General features: G+C 35.9%; 3 protein-coding genes and 1 long non-coding RNA gene across 13 annotated transcripts; 2 read left to right on the top strand and 2 right to left on the bottom strand.

Annotated features, from left to right (window-relative positions):
• Window positions 1-1,837: 1,837 nt before the first annotated feature.
• On the bottom strand, window positions 1,838-7,166 carry LOC117228609 (UPF0764 protein C16orf89 homolog). 2 transcript variants are annotated; one of them, XM_033484450.2, is made up of 7 exons: window positions 7,053-7,166; window positions 5,918-6,016; window positions 5,607-5,756; window positions 4,844-5,139; window positions 4,183-4,318; window positions 3,484-3,586; window positions 1,838-2,294 (listed from the first exon to the last, which is right to left on the bottom strand). In XM_033484450.2, exons 1-7 carry the CDS (start codon window positions 7,150-7,152, stop codon window positions 2,159-2,161), a joined length of 1,020 nt encoding a protein of 339 aa, XP_033340341.2. In that variant the 5' UTR covers window positions 7,153-7,166; the 3' UTR covers window positions 1,838-2,158. The 2 variants fall into 2 exon arrangements, 1 of the variants encoding a protein (XP_033340341.2); XR_013032960.1 differs by having other exon boundaries at window positions 2,126-2,294; window positions 4,825-5,139.
• On the top strand, window positions 5,624-7,789 carry LOC143259153 (uncharacterized). The gene is made up of 2 exons (XR_013032966.1): window positions 5,624-5,889; window positions 6,972-7,789. It is a non-coding gene; the product is annotated as an uncharacterized LOC143259153 (long non-coding RNA).
• A 950-nt stretch (window positions 7,790-8,739) lies between these two features.
• On the bottom strand, window positions 8,740-9,899 carry LOC117228611 (uncharacterized). The gene is made up of 4 exons (XM_033484451.2): window positions 9,779-9,899; window positions 9,546-9,690; window positions 9,251-9,316; window positions 8,740-9,050 (listed from the first exon to the last, which is right to left on the bottom strand). Coding segments are annotated over exons 1-4 (312 nt in total). The 5' UTR covers window positions 9,781-9,899; the 3' UTR covers window positions 8,740-8,951.
• Window positions 9,900-11,070: 1,171 nt separating this feature from the next.
• On the top strand, window positions 11,071-21,753 carry Pex23 (tectonin beta-propeller repeat-containing peroxin 23). 9 transcript variants are annotated; one of them, XM_033484550.2, is made up of 26 exons: window positions 11,071-11,262; window positions 11,674-11,932; window positions 12,010-12,192; window positions 12,504-12,656; window positions 12,730-12,822; window positions 13,083-13,263; window positions 13,404-13,627; window positions 13,696-13,899; window positions 14,013-14,188; window positions 14,263-14,395; window positions 14,463-14,689; window positions 14,803-14,934; window positions 15,027-15,183; window positions 15,252-15,414; window positions 15,487-15,590; window positions 15,670-15,812; window positions 15,883-16,231; window positions 16,309-16,459; window positions 16,544-16,740; window positions 16,872-17,081; window positions 17,157-17,258; window positions 17,332-17,467; window positions 19,096-19,287; window positions 19,500-19,643; window positions 19,979-20,136; window positions 20,206-21,753. In XM_033484550.2, exons 2-26 carry the CDS (start codon window positions 11,708-11,710, stop codon window positions 20,254-20,256), a joined length of 4,188 nt encoding a protein of 1,395 aa, XP_033340441.1. In that variant the 5' UTR covers window positions 11,071-11,262; window positions 11,674-11,707; the 3' UTR covers window positions 20,257-21,753. The 9 variants fall into 9 exon arrangements, with proteins under 9 accessions (XP_033340441.1, XP_033340439.1, XP_033340443.1 ...); XM_033484548.2 differs by having other exon boundaries at window positions 11,071-11,417; XM_033484549.2 differs by lacking the exon at window positions 11,071-11,262 and adding an exon at window positions 11,499-11,577.
• The last annotated feature ends 44 nt before the right edge of the window (window positions 21,754-21,797 follow it).

Raw genomic sequence — 21,797 nt, 5'->3', positions numbered from 1 at the left:
TTTATTATTCTAATTCTATTATTTCTCATATTCTATTAATTCAAGAACGAAATTCTATTATTTCTAATATATTCTATTAATTCAAGAACGAAATTCTATTATTTCTAATATATTCTATTAATTCAAGAACGAAATTCTATTATTTCTAATATTCTATTCATTCAAGAACGAAATTCTATTATTTCTAATATTCTATTCATTCAAGAACGAAATTCTATTATTTCTAATATTCTATTCATTCAAGAACGAAATTCTATTATTTCTAATATATTCTATTAATTCAAGAACGAAATTCTATTATTTCTAATATTCTATTCATTCAAGAACGAAATTCTATTATTTCTAATATTCTATTAATTCAAGAACGAAATTCTATTATTTTTAATATTCTATTAATTCAAGAACGAAAGTAAGCTGTCCACGCAGCTAGCATTTTAACACGAAATCCAAAATAGTTTCTCGAATCTGTAAACATTTCCATTTTATACAACCTAATGCATTTTATACATACGAAATTGAGTTCTATGCTCTGATGCAACTGTTACACTGTTCTTTAAATATAAACAAATCTGATGGCGTTAAGATTATGTTTAAACGTGACATAACAATTTTCACGAGTGCCTTAGAGTCGCCATCCGGGCGCAAAGGGTTATTAACGCAGGCAATTTTTATCTCGCATCAAAATCCGTGGTCTACCGACGACTACAATTATTCTTCGCAAACAGTGCCTTCGTTCCGTAATTCCTTTCAAAGAGATACCGAGGATCGTTCGAGGGTCCGTTCTACGATAAAACTATTTTTCCGAGTCGCGCAAAGGAGGGGTATATTTTTCTACGACGCGAGAGCCGCGGCGCCGAACCGCTGCCGCCGTTCGTACCGCGGCGTTTCGGGCGTCGCGGCATCAATATGGCGGCACCGCCACTGCAGCCGCCGCCGTTCGTATCGCGGCGTTTCGGGCCTCGCGGCATCAATATGGCGGCACCGCCGCCGCCGCCGCCGTTCGTATCGCGGCGTTTCGGGCGTCACGGCATCAATATGGCGGCACCGCCGCCGCCGCCGCCGTTCGTTTCGCAGCATTACGGGCATCGCGGCATCAATATGGCGGCACCGCCGCCGCCATTCGTTTCGCGGCGTTTCGGGCCTCGCGGCATCAATATGGCGGCGCCGATGCTCCGCTGGACGGGAATAGATTCCGTTTTCAAGGATAACGAAAATGTAAAGCGTATGCAAAAATATACGCGTTGCCTCACCGGCCGAGAACCAGTCTCTCCTACGCAAGGTTAACGACTGACTTTATTTATTTCGCTCCGTCATTTCCCGCCGCACCCCGCAACCCGCAATGTTACACGCGCGGCCGTGTAACGCGCGCCGAACGAACCGCCGCTTGTAATTCGTTGTTAGAACGAGTCCGATAAATTATCGCACGTTCGTAACGTCGTCCCGATTTCTTCCGCGCCGAGTGACTCGCCGGTCTCTCCTTTCGACCCTCTCGCCGCGAATCGAATTCTCCACCCCCGTCGAATTTTCGACGTTTCCGAGATCGAACGGACGAATACTCTACAAAATTCGGCGGCGACAGGGTCGCGAAATCTGGAGCCAGGACATACAGAGTAGCTTTTTAGGTAGAGAATTGTTTTAGAGAATTTTTCCGAGGCCCGATTTTTTTTATTTCACCGCGGCGAGAACCGATTTATTTGTAACGCGGGGAACGAACTGTTTTGATTTTTCTATCGTGTTTCTATTTTAATACGTTCGACGTCGTCTTTTCGTTCTTCCTTCTTTCTTTTTTCTTTTTTTTTTTTATTATTTCTCTGAGACAGTAACCATCGACACAGTGTTGTTCATCGGCGTACAGATAAGACTTTATTTTGTAAAGAAAAACAACAAAGAAGCGATTCTTCGAAGATGATTCAAGTCTGATATAGCAAACGAACGCTTATGTTGCTCGAAGTGTTTCATTATTTACCGCTGCTACTACGAAGCTGCTACTAAACGGCAAAGTACAAATATTATGTAAGGCTGTTTCTCAATAAATGAATGAAATTAATGGAATACCGAGTAAGAGAGTTATCCTCGGATTTACGTCAGCGGAGAGGAATTCGAACGTGGAGGTAAAGGCGAGGTATATTCGCGATCGCTCGCGAGAACTTTTATTCAGCTATTTGAATGCGTTTTCCACGTTCTCGCGGATGAACAGCGAAAGAGTTGCGGCTGCGAGGCCGGTGGCATGGCTGTCGCAACCGAAGTCCGTCGGTGTCGAAGCTCGTCGCATCACTCGAGGCTGGAGCTCGTTTCTGGCAGAAACAAAAGAAACATAATTCCCATATTTTTTTACATCTGCTGAAACTTAGTTTGTTTACCCTGCATTTAACCTTTTAGGCACGACGCGCCACTATAGTGGCTTTCGCGGATGTCATCTCTCTGGACGCCGCGCCACTATAGTGGCTTGCTCTAGTAGCTATAATCGTCTTCATATGCATTGTTTCACACTTCTTTTGTCTTCACATCAATTTACAACAGTCTACAGGATGTCCCAAAAATGTCTCGCAATCCGGAAATGGCGGATTCCTCGGATCATTTGAAGCAACTTCTTCCTTTACAAAAACGTTCTCCGAGGCACCGTTAACGAGTTATTAACGAAAAACAGTGACCAATAAGAATCGAGTACGGCTGACGCGAGTCGGCCCGGCCAACCAGCGCGCGAAGCCCAGTTCCGCTCATTGGCTCGGTCGCCTCGCGCCAGCTGTGCTCGCCTCTCATTGGTCACTGTTTTTCGTTAATAACTCGTAAACGGTGCCTCGAAGAAAATTTTTGTAAAGGAAAAAGTTGCTTCGAATGGCCTGAGGAACCCGCCACTTTCGGATTGCGAGACATTTTTGGGACACTCTGTATATACAGTATCAGACTCTGTACAGTACACATCAGACTCTGCCGTCCAGAGAAATAGCCTCACGCTGAATTCAGCCGTACCTAAAAGGTTAAATCGTTTAATTCATTTTTTTTGTATTATTATATAAATCTGGCTGTAACGTTTAAATCGTTCACTTGATCATTCAATTTTCGGCAATTAAACAATTAAATGACGAAAAACAAAAACCACATAATACGTATTCCGTAGTCTAACACGAGCCTAACTAGTTGTGTTTATATTTGGCCCGACAAATGTTTATATTTGGCACTACGGCTCTCATTTCTGGTCCGATTTTTTTATCACGTCTCTCAGACGTGATAGTCATTTCTGGCCCGATTTTGTTACCACGTCTCTCAGACGTGATAGTCATTTCTGGCCCGATTTTTTTACCACGTCTCTCAGACGTGATAGTCATTTCTGGCCCAATTTTTTTACCAGGTCTCCCAGACGTGGTTGTAGGGCAAAGGGTTAAATGAAATAAGCTGCTGTTGCAGTAGGAACAACAGGAATGGGGGTTGATACATCGCGAATGGGGGTTGATAATTATCATTATAATTAATGATAAAACTCACCCAAAGGAACTAAAGCATCCGCTCGGATGCGCCCAGCGCAGCACGAGCCGTTCAAAATGGCCGCCGGTGAACTCGAGGAAGCCTTCCATTCCGCACAGAAGAACTTCGAATTCATGCAAGAAATAATTCAAGATATATAATATAATATAATAATGCGCGCACACATGCAAAATAAAAAGATGTTATATATGTATATATTATACAGGGTGTCCCAGGTTTTAATGTTCAAACTTTGTCAGTATATTCTATGGCACAAAGTAAGAAAAAAATGTTCTGCAAACATAGGTCATATAGAGCTTTATTAAGAAGTTATAACAAAAATTCGTTCAATGAAATGAAAGAGAATAGAGACGAAATTCGCACGGTCATAAATTCGATCTTTGATCGATGTCAATCATGTATTTGTCAACAACGGTAGACATTTTGAAATTTATTAATAAACACAGCTTACATAAACACACGGCATGTGCTAATCTATTCAAGCCAATATGCTCGCAGTAACAGCAAGTTGATTACTATTCCTATCCTGAATTTTTGTTATAACTTCTTAATAAAGCTCTATATGACCTATGTTTACATAACATTTTTTTCTTACTTCGTGCCATAGAATACACTGACAAAGTTTGAACATTAAAACCTGGGACACCCTGTATATGAAAAACGATTTTCTAGCGAAGATCCGCTGCCACTTTCTATCACCTTGTTCCATCATCAAGTCCGGCGTCTGGTAAGGAAATCCAGCTGCCTCGATGTCGACCAGATCCTGAAGGATCGATGAACAGTAAGAAGCCACCAAATCGGAAGAACGTATCGGCAAACCGTACTCGCACCTCAGCTGAAACAAATCGGAAGCTCTTAACCCTCTCTGCACTCGTAGCCAATTTATCTCTAAATCCAAAATAGCTTCTCTATCCTATTATTTTTTAATTTTACATAACTTCGTACATTTTGTGCGTATGAAATTAAATCTTGTGATTCGTGCAGCGGTCACAATTTCAACAGTTTTCTTTTTTTAATTATAATCAATAATGTAACGATTATTTTGCAACGTGACAAAACAATATTTACTGGCAGAGGGTTAAAAATGTTTAGCATAAAAGAATGTGGTCAGACCGGCAGTAAAAATTACTGCTAGAAAAATTCGATTAAATACAATTTTAAAAAAATTTATTAAATTAAATTAAAAAAATTTATTAAATTAAGTTTAAAAATGTTATTAAATCGAATTTAAAAATGTTATTAAATCGAATTAAAAAATTGTATTAAATTAAATTAAAAATTTTGATTAAAATAAATTTGTCTTTTTTCAAATTTGAATTTTTCCCGATTTATAATACAAACGATATATAATGTCCCGAACCGTCTTCGCCACTTGGACGATCAGCAGCCTGTGAGTCAGAGGATACCCTCTGGTTAAGTCCCGTCTCATTAGAATCTGATTGCACGTATCGGGCATTCGATATCGATGGTTCAGTCCGTTCGAAACGATTTCGCCGAGACATCGGTCGCTCTCCTCTTCCTTGGGCGTTCCCTGCATTATCAGTTCGCTGATATCCTGATAAGTAATGTCGGGCGTCGGTCTGCCTCTGTCCACGCCGCCATCTTGCCAGAATATGGGTCGCAGCCAGAGAACAGGATTATTCAACGCGTGGTGCACTGCAATCCAAACAGCGTTCTTCTTCGAAATTATTCGATCGCGATCAGCTGACTGCCGATCTTCGCCGTAAAATGCAAAATTGTTAAATAAAACACACAAACGAATCCTTCGCGCTCGAAGCCATTTCAACCGTGAACCTAAAATAATTCTTCCGACTTATGCTATTTGCATTTTATACGACATTTTCACGCGTACGAAATCGAGTCTCGTGACGCTTCAGTTACGATTACAGTTTAAACAATTTTCCAAATCTAAACTATGACGATACAAAAATGATCTTGCAACGCGACATAACAATTTTAGCGGTGCCTCGGAGTCGCCACTCGAGTGCGCAAAGGGTTGATACGGTATCGATATTCCGCGATTCCAAATTAACTTTTCCAAATTTCCCAGCTATTTTGCTCGCGAACGCCCGCAGTCAGCCGATCTCAGCAATAATATTTTCGCGTGAAATAAACTCGTTTACACAATTGCACGTCCTTGTTCTCCGGGACGAGGGTGTCGAGCAGGTATCGTCGTATCGCGTCGCAGAGCTTCAAGATCCTCGTCAACGTTTCCCAGTATCCGTTATCGAGCTGTCGCGCGTTTCTGTGCATAAGCGTGGCCGCTATGTTGGCTGTTACAGAAAGATAACGCCGATAATTATGTACTCGTGATTAGTTCGTCCTCGTTGTTCCATCGATTTCAACAGTCGCGGCCATGCGTCGGATGCCAAGACATCGAGAAAACAGAACACGCATTCTCGCGAGGTAACTATTTTCTTTTTATCTTCGTTACCTTCGACGATAGTGATAGAGAAGGTGGCGTCGGCGTTCATTTGATCCGGCCTCTCGTGAATATAATCGACCACTTTCGAGAGCGCTGTCAGCTTTTCCTCTGCAACGGAGAAGAAACAATTTATATTAGCGAAACGAACAACGTCTTGCTTGCTGTTTTCACAGTGACGCGCGTAAAAACGAAAGTGATCGAGAAATTATATTTATTATACAATTTATATTGTTATAATTAAAATTGTTATTTATGTAACAATTACATTTATTATACGTACGTATGTATATACGTACGTAATCATTACTGGACTGCAGATTTTACTGCAGAAATTTACTGCAGATTTTACTGAAAAGATTCAAAGTAACTGAGAAGGTTGATGTATTAATTTGATCTTGTTATAATTATTAAAGAAGAGCAAAAAGACGTGCGCGTGGCTACTGTCGTCTTACAATTGATACCGGAAATTTTTATTTTGCATAAACATCCGCAGTCTGATCTGATTCGACACCCTCGTCCCGGAAAACAAGGGCGCGCAATTGTGTAAACGAATTTATTTTGCACTAAACATTAATATATGATATAAAAATATAATATAATAATATAATTGTATAATATATATAACGTAATAATATTATAATATAATTATATTGTAAAATATAAAATAACAATATAATTATACAATATAATATAATATAACAATATAATTATACAATATAATATAATATAATAAAAAATAATTACATAATATATAAATTTTTGCTAATTAGCAGACTGTGGGCATTCGCGAGCAAAATAGCTGGGAGATTTGGAAAAATTACAAGAATCCCAGGATATCAACACTTTGTTAAAACATAATAAAACATAACTAAAACTGTTATATCACGTTCCAAAATAATTCATCTACAATGAAAGTTTAAATCTAGAAAATTGTTTAAACCGTAATTGTAACCAAAGCGTCGCAAGACTCAATGTCATACGCGTAAAACGCGCTTTATCGAGTAAACCGAAAACACCATAAGTCGGAAGAATTATTATTATTATTATTATTATCGCGAAACAGCAAGCAGCGTCGAAGAAGCAACGAGCCAACGGAACAATTGTCGCTCCGATGACCTCGATAAAACGAGAACGCGAGCCTTACCAAAGTCCTCGGGAATCATTTTTCCGCGGATCCACGGCGTGAACCCGCAGAGCAGCCAGATCGTCGCCCAGGTGCCGGCGAGCCCTCGAAGTCCCTTCATCCGGATCGGCTGCGATCTAGAGGAATGTCCTCGTGTTCCCAGAGACTTTATAGCGGCAGCCCCACTCGCGTCCGTGCCACGAGGACTTCACGAAATTGATAGGGAGAACGGCGTCTGTTCGTCACGTGCACCGGAAACACGGGGGCCAGTTTTTCTTCATGACGCTCGACGGTTTCGATCCTACGCCCATCCGTCTCTCGAGGCTCCTGGCAATCTCTCGGCTCGAGATTTTCCAACGATCCACTCGTGGCAGCCTCGAATTAAGGCTCCGAAGGGAAATCATTCGATCCTCTCGTAATTCTTTCGCTTCGCCGCGCGTCGTAGCTCGAGTAAACAAGACGGAGAGGCGGATCGAAAGGGGACGACACGTGTTCGCTTGAAGATGTTTATTTCGGCCCGGTTTGGCACCTGTGTGATTTGCGGTAACGTTACATCGAGTCGGCGTTTACATCGGTTCTCCGAACGAATACTTAAGTAGTCGATAAGTGCGACGATTTTCTTAAGAATTGATTTCACGATGTCGACGCCGTAGCGGTATTGACCCCTTGCCGAGTAATTCGACGAGTTCGATCGAGATTTCTAGTAATAACTTCTGTTAAAAATTCTTAGTCTGAATAAAATTCTGATTTCTTGTCAATCAGTGTTTAAATACTGATTTAAGTCGATTTTATTTATTAGTAATAGTTAAGTAGATTTAATTTATTCGGTATTTCTAGTAATAATCTGTTAAATACGAATGCTATTCCGTTCTTCTTAGTCTGAATAAAATTCTGATTTCTTGTCATCAGTACTTAAATACTGATTTAAGTAGATTTAATTTATTAGTAATAATTAAGTAGATTTAATTTATTAGTAATAATTAAGTAGATTTAATTTATTAGTAATAATTAAGTAGATTTAATTTATTAGTTATTTCTAGTAATAACCTGTTAAATAATTCCGTTCTCCTTAGTCTGAATAAAATTCTGATTTCTTGTCATCAGTATTTAAATACTGATTTAAGTAGACTTAATTTATTACTTATTTCTAGTAATAATCTGTTAAATACGAATGCTATTCCGTTCTTCTCAGTCTAAATAAAAATTTTGATTTCTTGTCATCAGTGTTTAAATACTAATTTAAGTAGATTTAATTTATTAGTAATAATTAAGTAGTTTTAATTTATTAGTTATTTCTAGTAATAATCTGTTAAATACGAATGCTATTCCGTTCTTCTTAGTCTGAATAAAATTCTAATTTCTTGTCATCAGTATTTAAATACTGATTTAAGTAGATTTAATTTATTAGTAATAATTAAGTAGATTTAGTTTATTATTTATTTCTAGTAATAATCTGTTAAATACGAATGCTATTCCGTTCTTCTTAGTCTGAATAAAATTCTAATTTCTTTTCATCAGTATTTAAATACTTATTTAAGTAGATTCAATTTATTAGTAATAATTAAGTAGATTCAATTTATTAGTTATTTCTAGTAATAATCTGTTAAATACGAATGCTATTCCGTTCTTCTTAGTCTGCATAAAATTCTAATTTCCTGTCATCAGTATTTAAATACTGATTTAAGTAGATTTAATTTATTAGTAATAATTAAGTAGATTTAATTTATTAGACATTTAAGTAGATATTAATTGATTAATGTAGACACAGGATACATATAAATTATCTTTTCTTTTTTTTTCTTAGAAATCGTTACAATCGAAAAACTGTGTAATCGTTGTAACTATGAAGAAAATGGTACGGCAAGGGTTTAACGAACGTTGAATCCGCTTCGCAGGTAATTTGAAGGCGAGCTTAGAAGCTTAGATGCAGTCTTGGTGAAACGGGTTCACGTAGTTCTCCGATACGCAGCCGTTCAATCCGTGGCCCAACTTCACGCATTTCCCTATGGTCTTTCTTGTCTGAAACGAACATTATTGTTGGTAGAACATTATTAGTATAATTGAACATTTTTGCTTCCCCTTTTTCTTCTTTTAGCATTAAAGGGATTGTTTCGAAAATAAAAGCTTAATTTTATTAATTTTATTATTATTATTATTATTTTATTAATTATTATTTAATTTTAGAATATTATCGGCAATATAACGACAAAAATACTTACAACTTGGTACTCTATCTCGCATAATCGATTGTCGCTGTTCTCCAGATTTTCTTGCATCGATTGAATCTAGAATCGAATGAAAGCATATATATATATATACAACAACGGAAGCATATATACAGTCGACAACGCGTAGAATTGTGAATTAAATGTCTCTGAATTAAATAGGATTAAATATCTCTGAATTGAATAGGATTAAATAGCTCTGAATTAAATAGAATTAAATATCTCTTAAATAGCTCTTAAATATTTCATCTTTAACAATGAATTATTATTAAATAATTTTAACGTTTACCACGTTGGGTAGATGTGTCATAATTACAGGACTTTGAACGTTGTTGTTCATCATTTCGTTCGACGCCAATGTTCTCGCTGCGAGGATCATTCTGCACTCCGAAAGAGCGATTAGGATGATACAGTAAAGGTAGCTGCTGGATGTCCTGAAAAATTGGATAAATAATTGCAATAGAAAATATGTTCGGATTAACTGGTACAGCTAAATTTGAAATTTGGTAGAACGTAACTCACATGCTAATGTCAAATGCGAAATGTCTGCCTGTAAGACGAACGATTCGTAAACTTCGATTAAGGATATTGTACTGTCAATGGTTACAGCAGAGGTGTCTTTTATATTGCTGGAGAAGCCAATCAATTACTCATCAATTAAATGAGGGTTTCATTCCCTCTGGATGGGGTTGTAATCATTTTCGAAACATATGTATCGGACCATATCGTTTTAATTGTATCGGACTCGAATAATATTATGTAAACAATCATTGCGAATAAATATTTTGTTATTATAATTCAATGAAATATCGTAGCTTTCTCTTTCGTATTGAAGCTACCACTCCGTAACTATTCGTATGCATTAACAAAATTTGTTCCGTGAGAGTATCTCAACAATTTCGTGTCAGGAGAACTATTTGTTATTAGTGATATAGCAGACAAAATTTAATATTTGTTACAGACACGGATGATTCTTGTCGATCTATCTATCAAGAGAATAGGGAATGTAGAAAATGGCATGAAATCTGTCAATTCAAGGATTGAAAAATTGTTTCGAGGGTACATAAATGTCCACGAGACTCTCTTGCATCTACAGCATGCAAGAAAACATCGTTTATTATTGCAAATGTAGAGAGCAGATGATTCTTGCCGCTATTGATATGCGGTACAATACAAAATCCGGCACGAATTATTTGCTCCTTAAAATATGAAGATAGCGCCGGTACGCATAGTGACGAAACGCTCGAACTGTTAGCCAGTAGCGACTGTCGGTAATTTGGCTAATAGTTTGAGCGTTTCGCCACTACGCTACTTGGCGCTGCACGGACCCCGAACGGACCTTCAGTTTTTCTCCGGAAGAGGCGCCACCGTCGTCTTCCGAGGACACGACCCGATACGATAAAAGAATATTTTCTAAATTTAACTTATGAAATTAATGTTTTAATTTAAACGATTCAACTAAAATTTATTAGACGACCGATGTGTGTATTCGAGTACATACATGAAATGTATACTTTCCTTATTAACGTCGCGTGCTCTGCTAAACAGAATGCGACGTTCCAAATTATCGGACGCTATTTTCTATTGGCTCCTGATTCAATAACATCTCGGTGCCAGTTGTATCAAAAAGGAATTGTTAAACAATTATTATTAGATATCATTATAAAATTTATAATTCAATAGCAGCATTCTAAGTGCATACACTTATTTTTTATTTTGAATGAGAAACAACTGATTTTTTAGGTTAAATAGTGAATCGAAAAAGTCACCCAGTGTGCAGCAGTACGTATGCGTACATGTATTACACATTGTATGTATGTACGGTAGTTCGTACTTATGATCGGTATCGGTATATTGAATGAAGCAGTGACAGCAAGTGTCAGTAACAATTGGTTGTACATCGCTATAAAGTCATGTTTTTTGTGATTTCCAATTTGTTTGTTTAAATTATCTTGTTTGAATTACTTAATCGACATCGAAGTACAATTTAGTCCCAATTGTAGAATGTAAATATATTATAAACTACATAAAAGTGAACAAAAAAATCAAACCTTCGGTCAGTTGTACACGATTAGATTATTATGTTTATACGAGAAAATTATGTCATCTATCTAACATTATCTCTAAGTCAAAGATAACCTGTTATTTCGTAAGGGAAAAGGTATTATATTTGCATTGTTATGTCTCACATATGTATATATATACAGTTTGTTACCGCTATGGGTTGATTCATCACACTCTGACTATTGTTATCAATTCTTACGTTTTATATGAAGTAATTAGTATTCATAGATTTAATATCTACAACTAAATATTACATTGTATGTTTCTTTCTGCAATATTGGAAAATATTTTTTCTGAATATTTACAACAGCTTGGGATAAACATGTTGTTCTATTAAAAGTGACATGTTGCAGGTGAACTAAAACATTCTTGCAACAATACTTTAAAATGCCAAGTTCACACTTGTATGCCATAAACAATGAGGGACGTGTATTCGGACTTTCAACATCTGGGAACATGTGGAGAGAGTTTATGTACCTAGGTCTTGAATTCAAACAGCTGTCAGCAGTTCCACATTTCATGTGGGCTATTGGAGGTGACCGTCAAGTTTATGTACATGTACATGGTTTAGATGTACCTATAAGAATTAAAGAAGAGATATACGAAAACGAGGTATGTTAATTAAAATCAGAAAAAAGCTTATTAATGTAGAAAATATATTCATATAATAATAATAAAAAATGTTCTAGCGTTGGCTTCCTTTAGAAGGATTCAGCGGAAGATTATTACCTACGGATAGGTATAACTTTTCTAGTCAAGATGGTACAGTCGATCGTAGTCGAGATAAGGTTAAATTGCCATCAATGGCTTGGCAATGGGAAGGTGACTGGCAAATAGAGACCACTTTGGATGGACAACCGTTGGATCATGATGTAAGTTTAAAGTTATTTCATTGTAGCTTTTGTTAACTCTTGTTCTTTGTATGTGACACGTCTTACCAAATCTTCATTGTTATTTTTTTAGCGTAATTTCTATTCATCATTTTTTTGTTAAATAAAGTCTTACCTTTCATGAAGTTAGAAGTGAAAAATCTACTTAGGGTAAACAAATTTCTTTCCTTCTGTTACATTGTTATTAGTTACATTGTTATTAGAAATAGCATTCTGTTTATATGTAGATTTGTTGTCAGTTGTCATCATCGAAACAAAGAGTTATGATCACAGAGAATATGATATTTTGGTAGGGATGGACGTATGCGGTTGATTTCCCGGCTACATATAGCACTAGAAAACAGTGGAAGTCATGTGTCAGACGGAGGAAATGGGTTCGTTATCGAAGATACAGTGCCATGAATTCGTGGTGTGCTATTGCACCTCTTCACAAAGATGCAACAGAGGTAGCTTCTGATTTGGAAGTTTGTAGTTTCTTCCATATTACTCTAATATATGAAGAATTTATCGAATTTTCAGGAACCATTTATTGACATATCTGTTGGTGGAAATCAAATTCCTGGAGGTAATCCTGGATGCCTAGTAGTCTGGGCAGTAACTGCTCATGGGAGGGTATAACTCTTAAAAAAATTTTTTTTAAATAATCTAATAAAGCATAAGCTCTTACAATGAATTGTTGAAAATAATGTAGTATATAATTTTAATAATTACGTTTTTACTGATTTTTATAAAAACTTTTGGTTCCAAAGAAGTTAACAAGTTCTCTGCCAGCTACGATTATACTCGTATGTCGATTGCTAATATCCTTTTCCAAACAAAAAAATGGCAGCGAACATGTTAAATAACATGGTTCTAATTATTATACTGTACAGGTAATGTTTCGTGTTGGTACGAGTACTACCTGTCCTGAAGGGCAGAGGTGGAGTGCTATAAAATTACCAAATAGTTTTGAGGTATGCCAAATCAGTGTTGGAATAACTGGTCTTGTTTGGGCTGTACTAATGGTTGGCAAAGCACTGGTGCGTACAGGTGTTACTAGAGAAAATCCAATGGGTATATAAATTTTATAAAGTTTTAAAATTGGCATATATATGTATTTATAATCCTTCTTCTTCTTCTTCTTCTTCTTCTTCTTCTTCTTCTTCTTCTTCTTCTTCTTCTTCTTCGATCACAAATGTAACTTTATTTTATAGGAGACGAGTGGACTGAGATTGAACCTCCGCAAAAAGATTTGAAATTAGTACAAGTTAGTGTAGGTACAGATTCTGTTTGGGCAGTAACACAAGATGGTAGAGTGTGGTTTAGGAAAGGTATTAAAGGTGAAATGAGTGGAGTTTGTGAACAATTAGCTACTGGTACTGGCTGGGTAGAAATGTTGAGTAAAATGTCTCTAGTATCAGTTGCCCCGAACGATCAGGTAATTCAGTTTATTAAAATGTTCGTAGCAATATATACAATATGATTTACTTATTTAATTTTCATCAGGTCTGGGCCATTGGCCACGAAGATAGGTGTTTATACTATCGCACTTGTATCACACGATCAGAACTAACAGGTAAAAAATGGAGATCAATAAACGCACCTCTCCAACTTAGCAGAGCAAGCAGTAATGCCAGTTTAACATCAAGTAACAGGCATAGTATGTGTGGTACTCCTCAGCAACAGAGACATCAGAGTTGGGGTTCATTGGTAGTTATCTCAATAAAATGTTGGAAATGCTGTCAATTATTAATTTTATAATAAATCCTACATATTTATTATAAACCTATATTTCATAATACTAAAACAATGCTTGTTTTCAGAATCGACCACACAGTACTAGCGAAGGTACAACATTGGTTAGAGAATGGGAAGAACAATCGCGATCGGCGCCAACACCGACATCCTTAAAATTATGGCAACGATCAAACGAAGGCGCTACCAAGAATCCTCAACAAACATCTTTCCAGGATATATACTTGAATGAAGGAAAGAAAAAGTAAGAATATGTTTTATTAATTTTAATTATAACTACGCCTTTCAGTATATTTATACATACGCATATAAACATAGATCCACGCAGTCATTGGATATGGGTGACCTTACTGAAGCTAGTGTTGCAAATATAACTATATCAAACGAATCACTCACAAAAACTGGAGAATCCATAGTAGTTTCTGGAAAAGGCATGAGCAGCACTGTCAAGGTTAATACGAACTTAATTACTTACCACTTGTTTTGTCAATCAAAATTAAAATTAAAAATTGAAATAGATTAATCCAGCTGCTTGGAGTCCTGTTCATTCAGTTGGGTCTATGGTAGGCGTGGAAGCTCATCCAGAAACGGATGGTAGCATATTTGATCCTGATTTAACAAGCGATTCTGGTGTTTATGGAGAAGATGAAAGTTCTGGCGCAATGTATTGGGCTGAATGCGATGCTTCCTGGTACAAAGTAGAAGCTGGGGCATGTTTCGTAGATCCATCAAATCCTCCAAAATGGTATAATTAATATTTAAAAGAATGGATAAGGATTAAAACATTGCATAATGTAGCCTTTAAGTGTACATATTAAATATATATTTAAACACGCTGTTTAAATGTTAAACATATAGGATTGCAGACACTAATGGTACAAGTCATGGAGATATAGGAGAACCATGGAGAATACATATTTTAGATGAGTTGAAAAAAAGATTGCAAAAAATACAATATGATCCGTTAATATATGAAAAAGTAGTTGAAAAGTAAGATTTTAGAAATAGATCCGATTAATGTTTTAATATTTCTTTTACAGAAATATTTTTCAAAACATTTCCTCCATAATTTTATCTTATAGGTCATCTTGGGTAAAAAATGGTGACGCAAAATGTAAAGTTAAAGGCAGCACTACATATGAAGACTGTATTATCGAATTAGAATGGATAAGTAGTGACAGTGGTTCCTTAGATTCGGGAACTATAACTATTTTAAATGCAAATGGAGCGACAACAATCGTAAGTTTCTTAAGTACTTTTTGATAAATACTTTTGAAAGGATTCAAATTAATAAACACTTTTTTTAGGTTCAATTTCCTATATCTGAAATTATGTGTGCAGTGTGCTGTAGCGAACCAGGTAGTCCAAGAATAGCAATTCATACTCCTCGACTAGCTCGTCTTAAAGTTCTTAGGCTGCAATTTTTTAGCGACACTGATATGGAAGATTGGCTAAATCATTTAACTTCAGGTACCATAATTCTGGAATTTAAAGATAATTAAAATAACAGATTTCGATCATACGATATTTCCGCAATTTTAGTTTCTTGCCAGATGAATAACGTTTATGGGAGGCCGGGACCTAATTCAATTTGGACCACGACTGCATTAGGAGATGTGTACGTGTATGATCCGACTGCTGCAGAAGTAAGTTGATCGATATACGTAGATAGAATTATAGTAAAATTGCTATAATAAAACTTTTCCATATTTAAATTATTGCTAGGAAAATCAGTTACTTAATGATGGTTACGTACAAGAATTAGATGTGGCAGGGAAAGAATTACCATTTGAGTGTATATTACAAAACGGTTTTGGGAGCGGTAGTTCCCTTAAAGTTACAGTTTGCATACATGATGATGCTGATAGGTAAATATATAATTCAAACAGGATCGATGCAATTCAATTTACTGGAACTTCTAAGTATTTTATTCGTTAGGTTATCGTTTAATCTTGTCTGTTATACGACGACATCGTTGAAACAAAAAAACATGATGGATACTCACGACGTAGCTTTACATTTTAATCCACGACTCAAAGAGAACGCAATCATACGCAATACATATCAGAGTGGACAGTGGGGTGATGAAGAAAGAAATGGAAATAGTCCATTGAAAGCTGGCTCTGATTTCATGTTAGAAATTGTTTGTGATGCGCGGGGATACAGGATACTTATCGATGATAAAGAATTTACTTTTTACAACCATAGAATAGCACCACAGAGTATCACTCATTTAAGAATTAAGGGACTAATGACATTATGCAGTGTACTTTATAAATCTCCATCTGTACGTAATCGTTTTAATGTTAGTTGATAATTATCTAAATCAGAAACAACGTTAACATAATATTACTTTATGATTAGGTAATCATTGAGCCAATGTCATTATTTTGGAGACAAATGGGTGGCCACTTGAAAAAGGTTGAAACCTGTTCTGTCGGTGTGACGTGGGGAATAGGATATGACAGTACTTCATGGGTTTATACCGGTGGATGGGGTGGTTTAGTTGTAAAAGGTAATGTGTTAACATTATAAAGTTATGAAAAAAAAAAACTAAAGCGGTGTGTGAATGTAAGTTTACATGAGTTGATACATTTAGGTCTAGATAGCAATACAGGAATAAACTCTATGGTGGATACTCATAATTATTATGTTTATGAAAATCAACGTTGGAATCCGGTAACTGGATACACTTCCCATGGTCTTCCAACAGACCGCTATATGTGGAGCGATGCGACGGGACGTCAAAAACGTACACGAGAGCACACTAAATTGTTATCGATGCACTGGCGTTGGGTAAGAAGTAACATATCATCTATAGAGATCATTTTCTCGACCTGACACTATCTTTATAGTCTATTCTCTTGTATGCTCATTGATCGTTAATAAGTAATTTTTAATAAGTTCAACACATGTTTTTGGAACAGGTATCAGACTGGATAGTAGATTTTCATACTCCCGGTGGTGTGGACAGGGATGGCTGGCAATATGCAACTGATTTTCCTTTTCAATATCATGGAAAAAAATATTTTACTGACTATGTCAGAAGACGAAGATGGTTTCGAAGATGTCAATTAACGACTAGTGGCCCCTGGCAAGAGTTAGGAAATACAAAACTACTCGATGTTTCTTTATACGTACGAAACGATCTAAAAAGTTCATAACGCCAATGTTATAAATATTAATAAGTAATTCGGAACTTTCTTTATTAGGCAACTGGAAGTCCTGGTACAGACGCGCAAGTGTATATATGGGCAGTGGCTTCTAACGGTGAAGCTTTATTTAGAAGAGGCGTTTCAGAATCGTGTCCAATGGTAAAAATAAGAAATTTGATTGAACTAATAGTGTATTTATTAAAGAATAAAATTGTTTAACATTTATTTATAGGGAGTTTCATGGGAACATATACCAAGTGATCAGGCTTTAGTAGGTATTTCGTGCGGTCCGGCTGGTCAAGTGTGGGCTGTAGGAAGAAACGGTTCTTCATACTGGAGATTAGGAATCAATATTGCAAAACCCACTGGTATGGATAATATTATATAGTATATACAGGGGGTATGTTCTACAATTATTTTAACAGCCGAAAATGAGGAGTAGCTGAGGTCATTTGAAGTAACTTTTTCCTTTGCGAAAATGCGATCTGCGGCTTTGTTTATGAGTTATTAACGGAAAACACTGACCAATGAGAGGCGACTGCGCGAAGTTCGAGACCCCGCAGCACGAGGCTTTGACAGATGGTCGGGATGGACTCGAGCCGCGTTCGAAGTATTGAAAAAATCACGAAGCGAGAACTTTCCGGATTTTTTTTTACTACGTAACAGTGATATTTTTAAGAAAAACGCTGTTCACCTTTACTTTAGAACGTCTGAAGAATATTTATTAATTTTTCGGACCCGAAATAGTAAGTAATTTAACCGTGACGGCCGTTTTAATTTTCTAGTGTGCATGACACCTTGTGTGTAACATATGAAATTTGTAAGCAAGTTGTACAGTGAAGATTAACAAAGTACGTAAATGATACTTTAATTTAAATAATTCCATGTCTGAACACAGTTCAACGAATGATTCGCAAAGCTAATTTAATAAATAATAATCGTGTTAAAGGACGTAAGGGATATGTTTGTTAGAAATATGAAGAATATTATCAATAAGATACTCACCTATTTAGTTGTAAAATCCACTTCATGTATCCGACGGCGACGAACAGAAGGATGTCTCTGGGCAGGCAATTTCAACGTTTACTTTCACTGCATTATCACTAAACACTGATCACTTATCAATAATATTTATGGACCAACATTCCTGGGTTAATATGTATGGCTCTGAAAAGAGCCGATTGTTTTATGCGACGCGTTCGAAGTTCATATCGTCACATACCGCGTTGACGGGATGAACTGCGGAAGACTAGCACGATGGCTGAACAATGTTCGCGTTCGATGGGAAACAGTTGAAATTCGCTTGTCTGAAAACGGAACACTGTCGGCCATCATGCCAGTCTTCTGCAGTTTGTTTCCACAACGTGGTACATACGTGTCGTTAACAGTGAGAACTTCGAACACGGAATTATTTAAATTAAAATATCATTTACGGAATTATTTAAATTAAAGTATCATTTACGTACTTTGTTAATCTTCACTTACACCTTGCTTACAAATTTCATATGTTACACACAAGGTGTTATGCACACTAGAAAATTAAAACGGCCGTCACGGTTAAATTACTTACTATTTCGGGTCCGAAAAATTAGTAAATATTCTTCAGACGTTCTAAAGTAAAGATGAACAGCGTTTTTCTTAAAAATATCACTGTTACGTAGTAAAAAAAATCCGGAAAGTTCTCGCTTCGTGATTTTTTCAATACTTCGAACGCGGCTCGAGTCCGTCCCCCGACCATCTGTCAAAGCCTCATGCTGCGGACTCTCGAACTTCGCGCCGTCACCTCTCATTGGTCAGTGTTTTCCGTTTATAACTCGTAAACAAAGCCGCAGATTGCATTTTCGCAAAGGAAAAAGTTACTTCAAATGACCTCAGCTACCCCTCATTTTCGGCTATTAAAATAATTGTGGAACACCCTGTATATTTGATATATTAAAGATCAATATATAATATTGATCTTTGTGTTGTACACATATATTGATTTGAATTCTTGTAGGTACGCAATGGCAAAACGTTGAGCCGCCATCAGGTGCTCACCTAAAACAAATATCTGTAGGAAGAAATGTAGTGTGGGCGTTGGACACCAATGGTAGATTATCCGTGCGTCGTGATGTGCAACCGAACGTTTTCCCAGAGGGAACCTACTGGCAAACTTTGCCTGCGATGCCGAATGATCCTATTCATATAGGTATTTAACAAATTCGTCACAAAACACACCAGCGTTTCCCAATTTCGTAGAATCCAAGTATTACCCTATAGACACTTCCTTGAATTTAGTAGGCTACTAATTATTTACGAGTATTCTGCTAACGAGTATTAGCTATCAAATTAAATTGTGCTATTGCTGTCCGTCGTTTAGATAATTGAATCTATCCACTTAATTTGTTTGAAAAATTTCAGACAAATGTAAGATGCCCTCCCCAAAGGCCGTATTTCGTGGAAAACTCTGCAAGTTATCCAATAAAAAACGCTTTGCGTTGGGAAACGCTGATATAAACGACACACCTGTTTATTTAGACACATTCTCTGACCCCTCTGACATAGGTATACCTTAGGAGCGTATGACTACGATTTAGGCCTTTTACTTTAGACGAGTTTTCCAATGGAATAGTTTTTATGCATTAACCCTTTTGATGCAAGTGTTGAGCATGTTTTTTGATTGGTTATTTAACTACAGAGTGCCCATTTAAATTAATCCCCTCGGATATCAACTATACCGTTGATAGTACTGAAATGTATTGAGCAGTTACAGACACTGTAAGCACCCAAAGGGTTGACCCTAAATACACCAATATTTCTATTGTATTTTGCCTGCATGTCCTATTCACTTTATAGTAGTTTACACGTTGCAATTTATAATTTTGTTTCTCTTATTTTAGATATGTCTGTCATAAACGCAAAACAAGGTTTTAGACATGTAGCTGTCGGTAAAGAGCAAGGACAAGTATGGGCGATTTCTGGTGCAGGAATACTTTGCCGTAGAATTGGAATCAGTGACGAGAATCCAGCTGGAACTGGTTGGGCGACTGGGATTGGGGTGAGTCGATTTAAATTATGTGTAAACAATACGTTGACGTTTGTCTAAACTTATGGTTACCTTTAACAGGCGAATTGGCAATACATAACCGTGGGAGGACTTGTAAATAGAGCGAAATAAACAATTCGTTTTTTTTAGATCAATGATGATTCCTGTAATAAATTACATGAAGTATTATTATATTATTATCTAGCAATGTGATACTCTAGCTTTCTATTCTCATAGGAAATTTTTTCACCGATATGAGAAGTATATGCATATACGTACGGGATAAATGTTTTCTATAATGTGTAAGACTTCGCTTTGCAGTTCACTCGACCTTATGGTGTAAGCTTGAATCGTGACAAATTCATGAAATGAAAACATTATCTATAACGTACAAATGATTATGCCAACTGTACATATAATTGTGTTTGCATTTGGTACAATTTTCATTTTGTTTTTGCTTTGTAAGAAGAAGTCACGCGAAACACAAAGTAACAGAATTATGAAAAGAAAATTACTATAAAATTTGTCCTTTATAATCATGCCACAAAATTTTGTACTTAACATAATTATTGTGACATTCCAAAGAAAACTTTTACATAAATAATAGTAATAGGGTAAAATATTTATTTTATTTTTTCATAATCATATTGATTCTACAAGATGCCTTATGTAAGTATAAATTATTTTAATTATTTCAGTATAAAAAATATCCACAATAGTTTTCTATGATAAATATGAGACTGTTAGCGCAAGTATTTAAGAAACTAAAATCATGATGCATAATCGTGTACACGTATTTATTTTAATACTTTCAACGTTTTATGTATAAGTTCAATGTGATATTGAAAGATTTCGCTGTAATTAAAAAGAAATAGATTCCGAAAAAACCGAATCCATGGAAGTAGTATGAAATATGAATCAATTGTGTAAATGTTTAATCGAAATTGATAATTTCATGTACGTTTATGTTTAATGAAGTCGTTATTTAAAGATTTTTTGAGAACTATTTTAATTGTTCCTGTAATGATAATAGTAACTCTGTGTTAATATGTATTTAAATCATCATGTCTTCAAAACTTATTCAAAAATAGCAAACGTATACCTCCACAAAATTATTAAAACAAAATAGTATAGATTTATACGAAAAATACAACTTTGCTATATTTGGATAATATTAGTAGCGCTTTATTGCTGAAGTATAATAATATAAGTATTTATTTAGTTATTAACATCGTACCTCATTTTATTATGTATAACGTACAACATGTATTTGGTCTTACATTATTGATAGTGCATCCTTGTCATGAGATTGTTTAAATTCATTTGTTACATACAATGGTGTACAAAAGTGTTCGTTCATACGAAGGAAATTTTTTCTTATTGGTTTTTCAATAGCATGTATAAGTAATATTTTTATGTTTTATCCAGTACTACTGCAATGAACTTGATGAATTTTAATAAGTTTCATCTTTACATATGATCCACTTTTATAGATCATTATATGTATTATATTACTTTCAACTGCTTATGAAATTAATTAAACTTTGAATTTTTGTCTTAAATAAATAAATTATTATTAATTGTGTATGTACAGTATAAATTTCATTAAACGTAATTATTGTTATTAAATCTCGTATTATTGTTCCGACACACAGATATTCCTAGTTTACTGT

The sequence above is a fragment of the Megalopta genalis genome, chromosome 1 (genome assembly GCF_051020955.1).
Source record: "Megalopta genalis isolate 19385.01 chromosome 1, iyMegGena1_principal, whole genome shotgun sequence".
Taxonomy (NCBI): Eukaryota; Metazoa; Arthropoda; class Insecta; order Hymenoptera; family Halictidae; genus Megalopta; species Megalopta genalis.
The sequence above is the reverse complement of the archived record's forward strand: the minus strand, read 5'-3'. Positions and strand labels throughout refer to the sequence as shown.

Bases quoted from the DNA above. Each gene is read 5' to 3' on its own strand.
- LOC117228609 (XM_033484450.2), bottom strand. From the start codon at position 7,152: ATGAAGGGACTTCGAGGGCTCGCCGGCACCTGGGCGACGATCTGGCTG. The intron at 6,017-7,052 runs GTAAGGCTCGCG...TCTCCGTTGCAG, and splicing joins AATGATTCCCGAGGACTTTG to AGGAAAAGCTGACAGCGCTC. The intron at 5,757-5,917 runs GTAACGAAGATA...TTTCTGTAACAG, and splicing joins CTCTATCACTATCGTCGAAG to CCAACATAGCGGCCACGCTT.
- LOC117228611 (XM_033484451.2), bottom strand. The intron at 9,317-9,545 runs GTAAACGTTAAA...ATTCGATTCTAG, and splicing joins TGACACATCTACCCAACGTG to ATTCAATCGATGCAAGAAAA. The intron at 9,051-9,250 runs GTAAGTATTTTT...TGTTCGTTTCAG, and splicing joins GCGAGATAGAGTACCAAGTT to ACAAGAAAGACCATAGGGAA.
- Pex23 (XM_033484550.2), top strand. From the start codon at position 11,708: ATGCCAAGTTCACACTTGTATGCCATAAACAATGAGGGACGTGTATTC. The intron at 13,900-14,012 runs GTAGTTATCTCA...GCTTGTTTTCAG, and splicing joins ATCAGAGTTGGGGTTCATTG to AATCGACCACACAGTACTAG. The intron at 16,460-16,543 runs GTAATGTGTTAA...TGATACATTTAG, and splicing joins GGGTGGTTTAGTTGTAAAAG to GTCTAGATAGCAATACAGGA.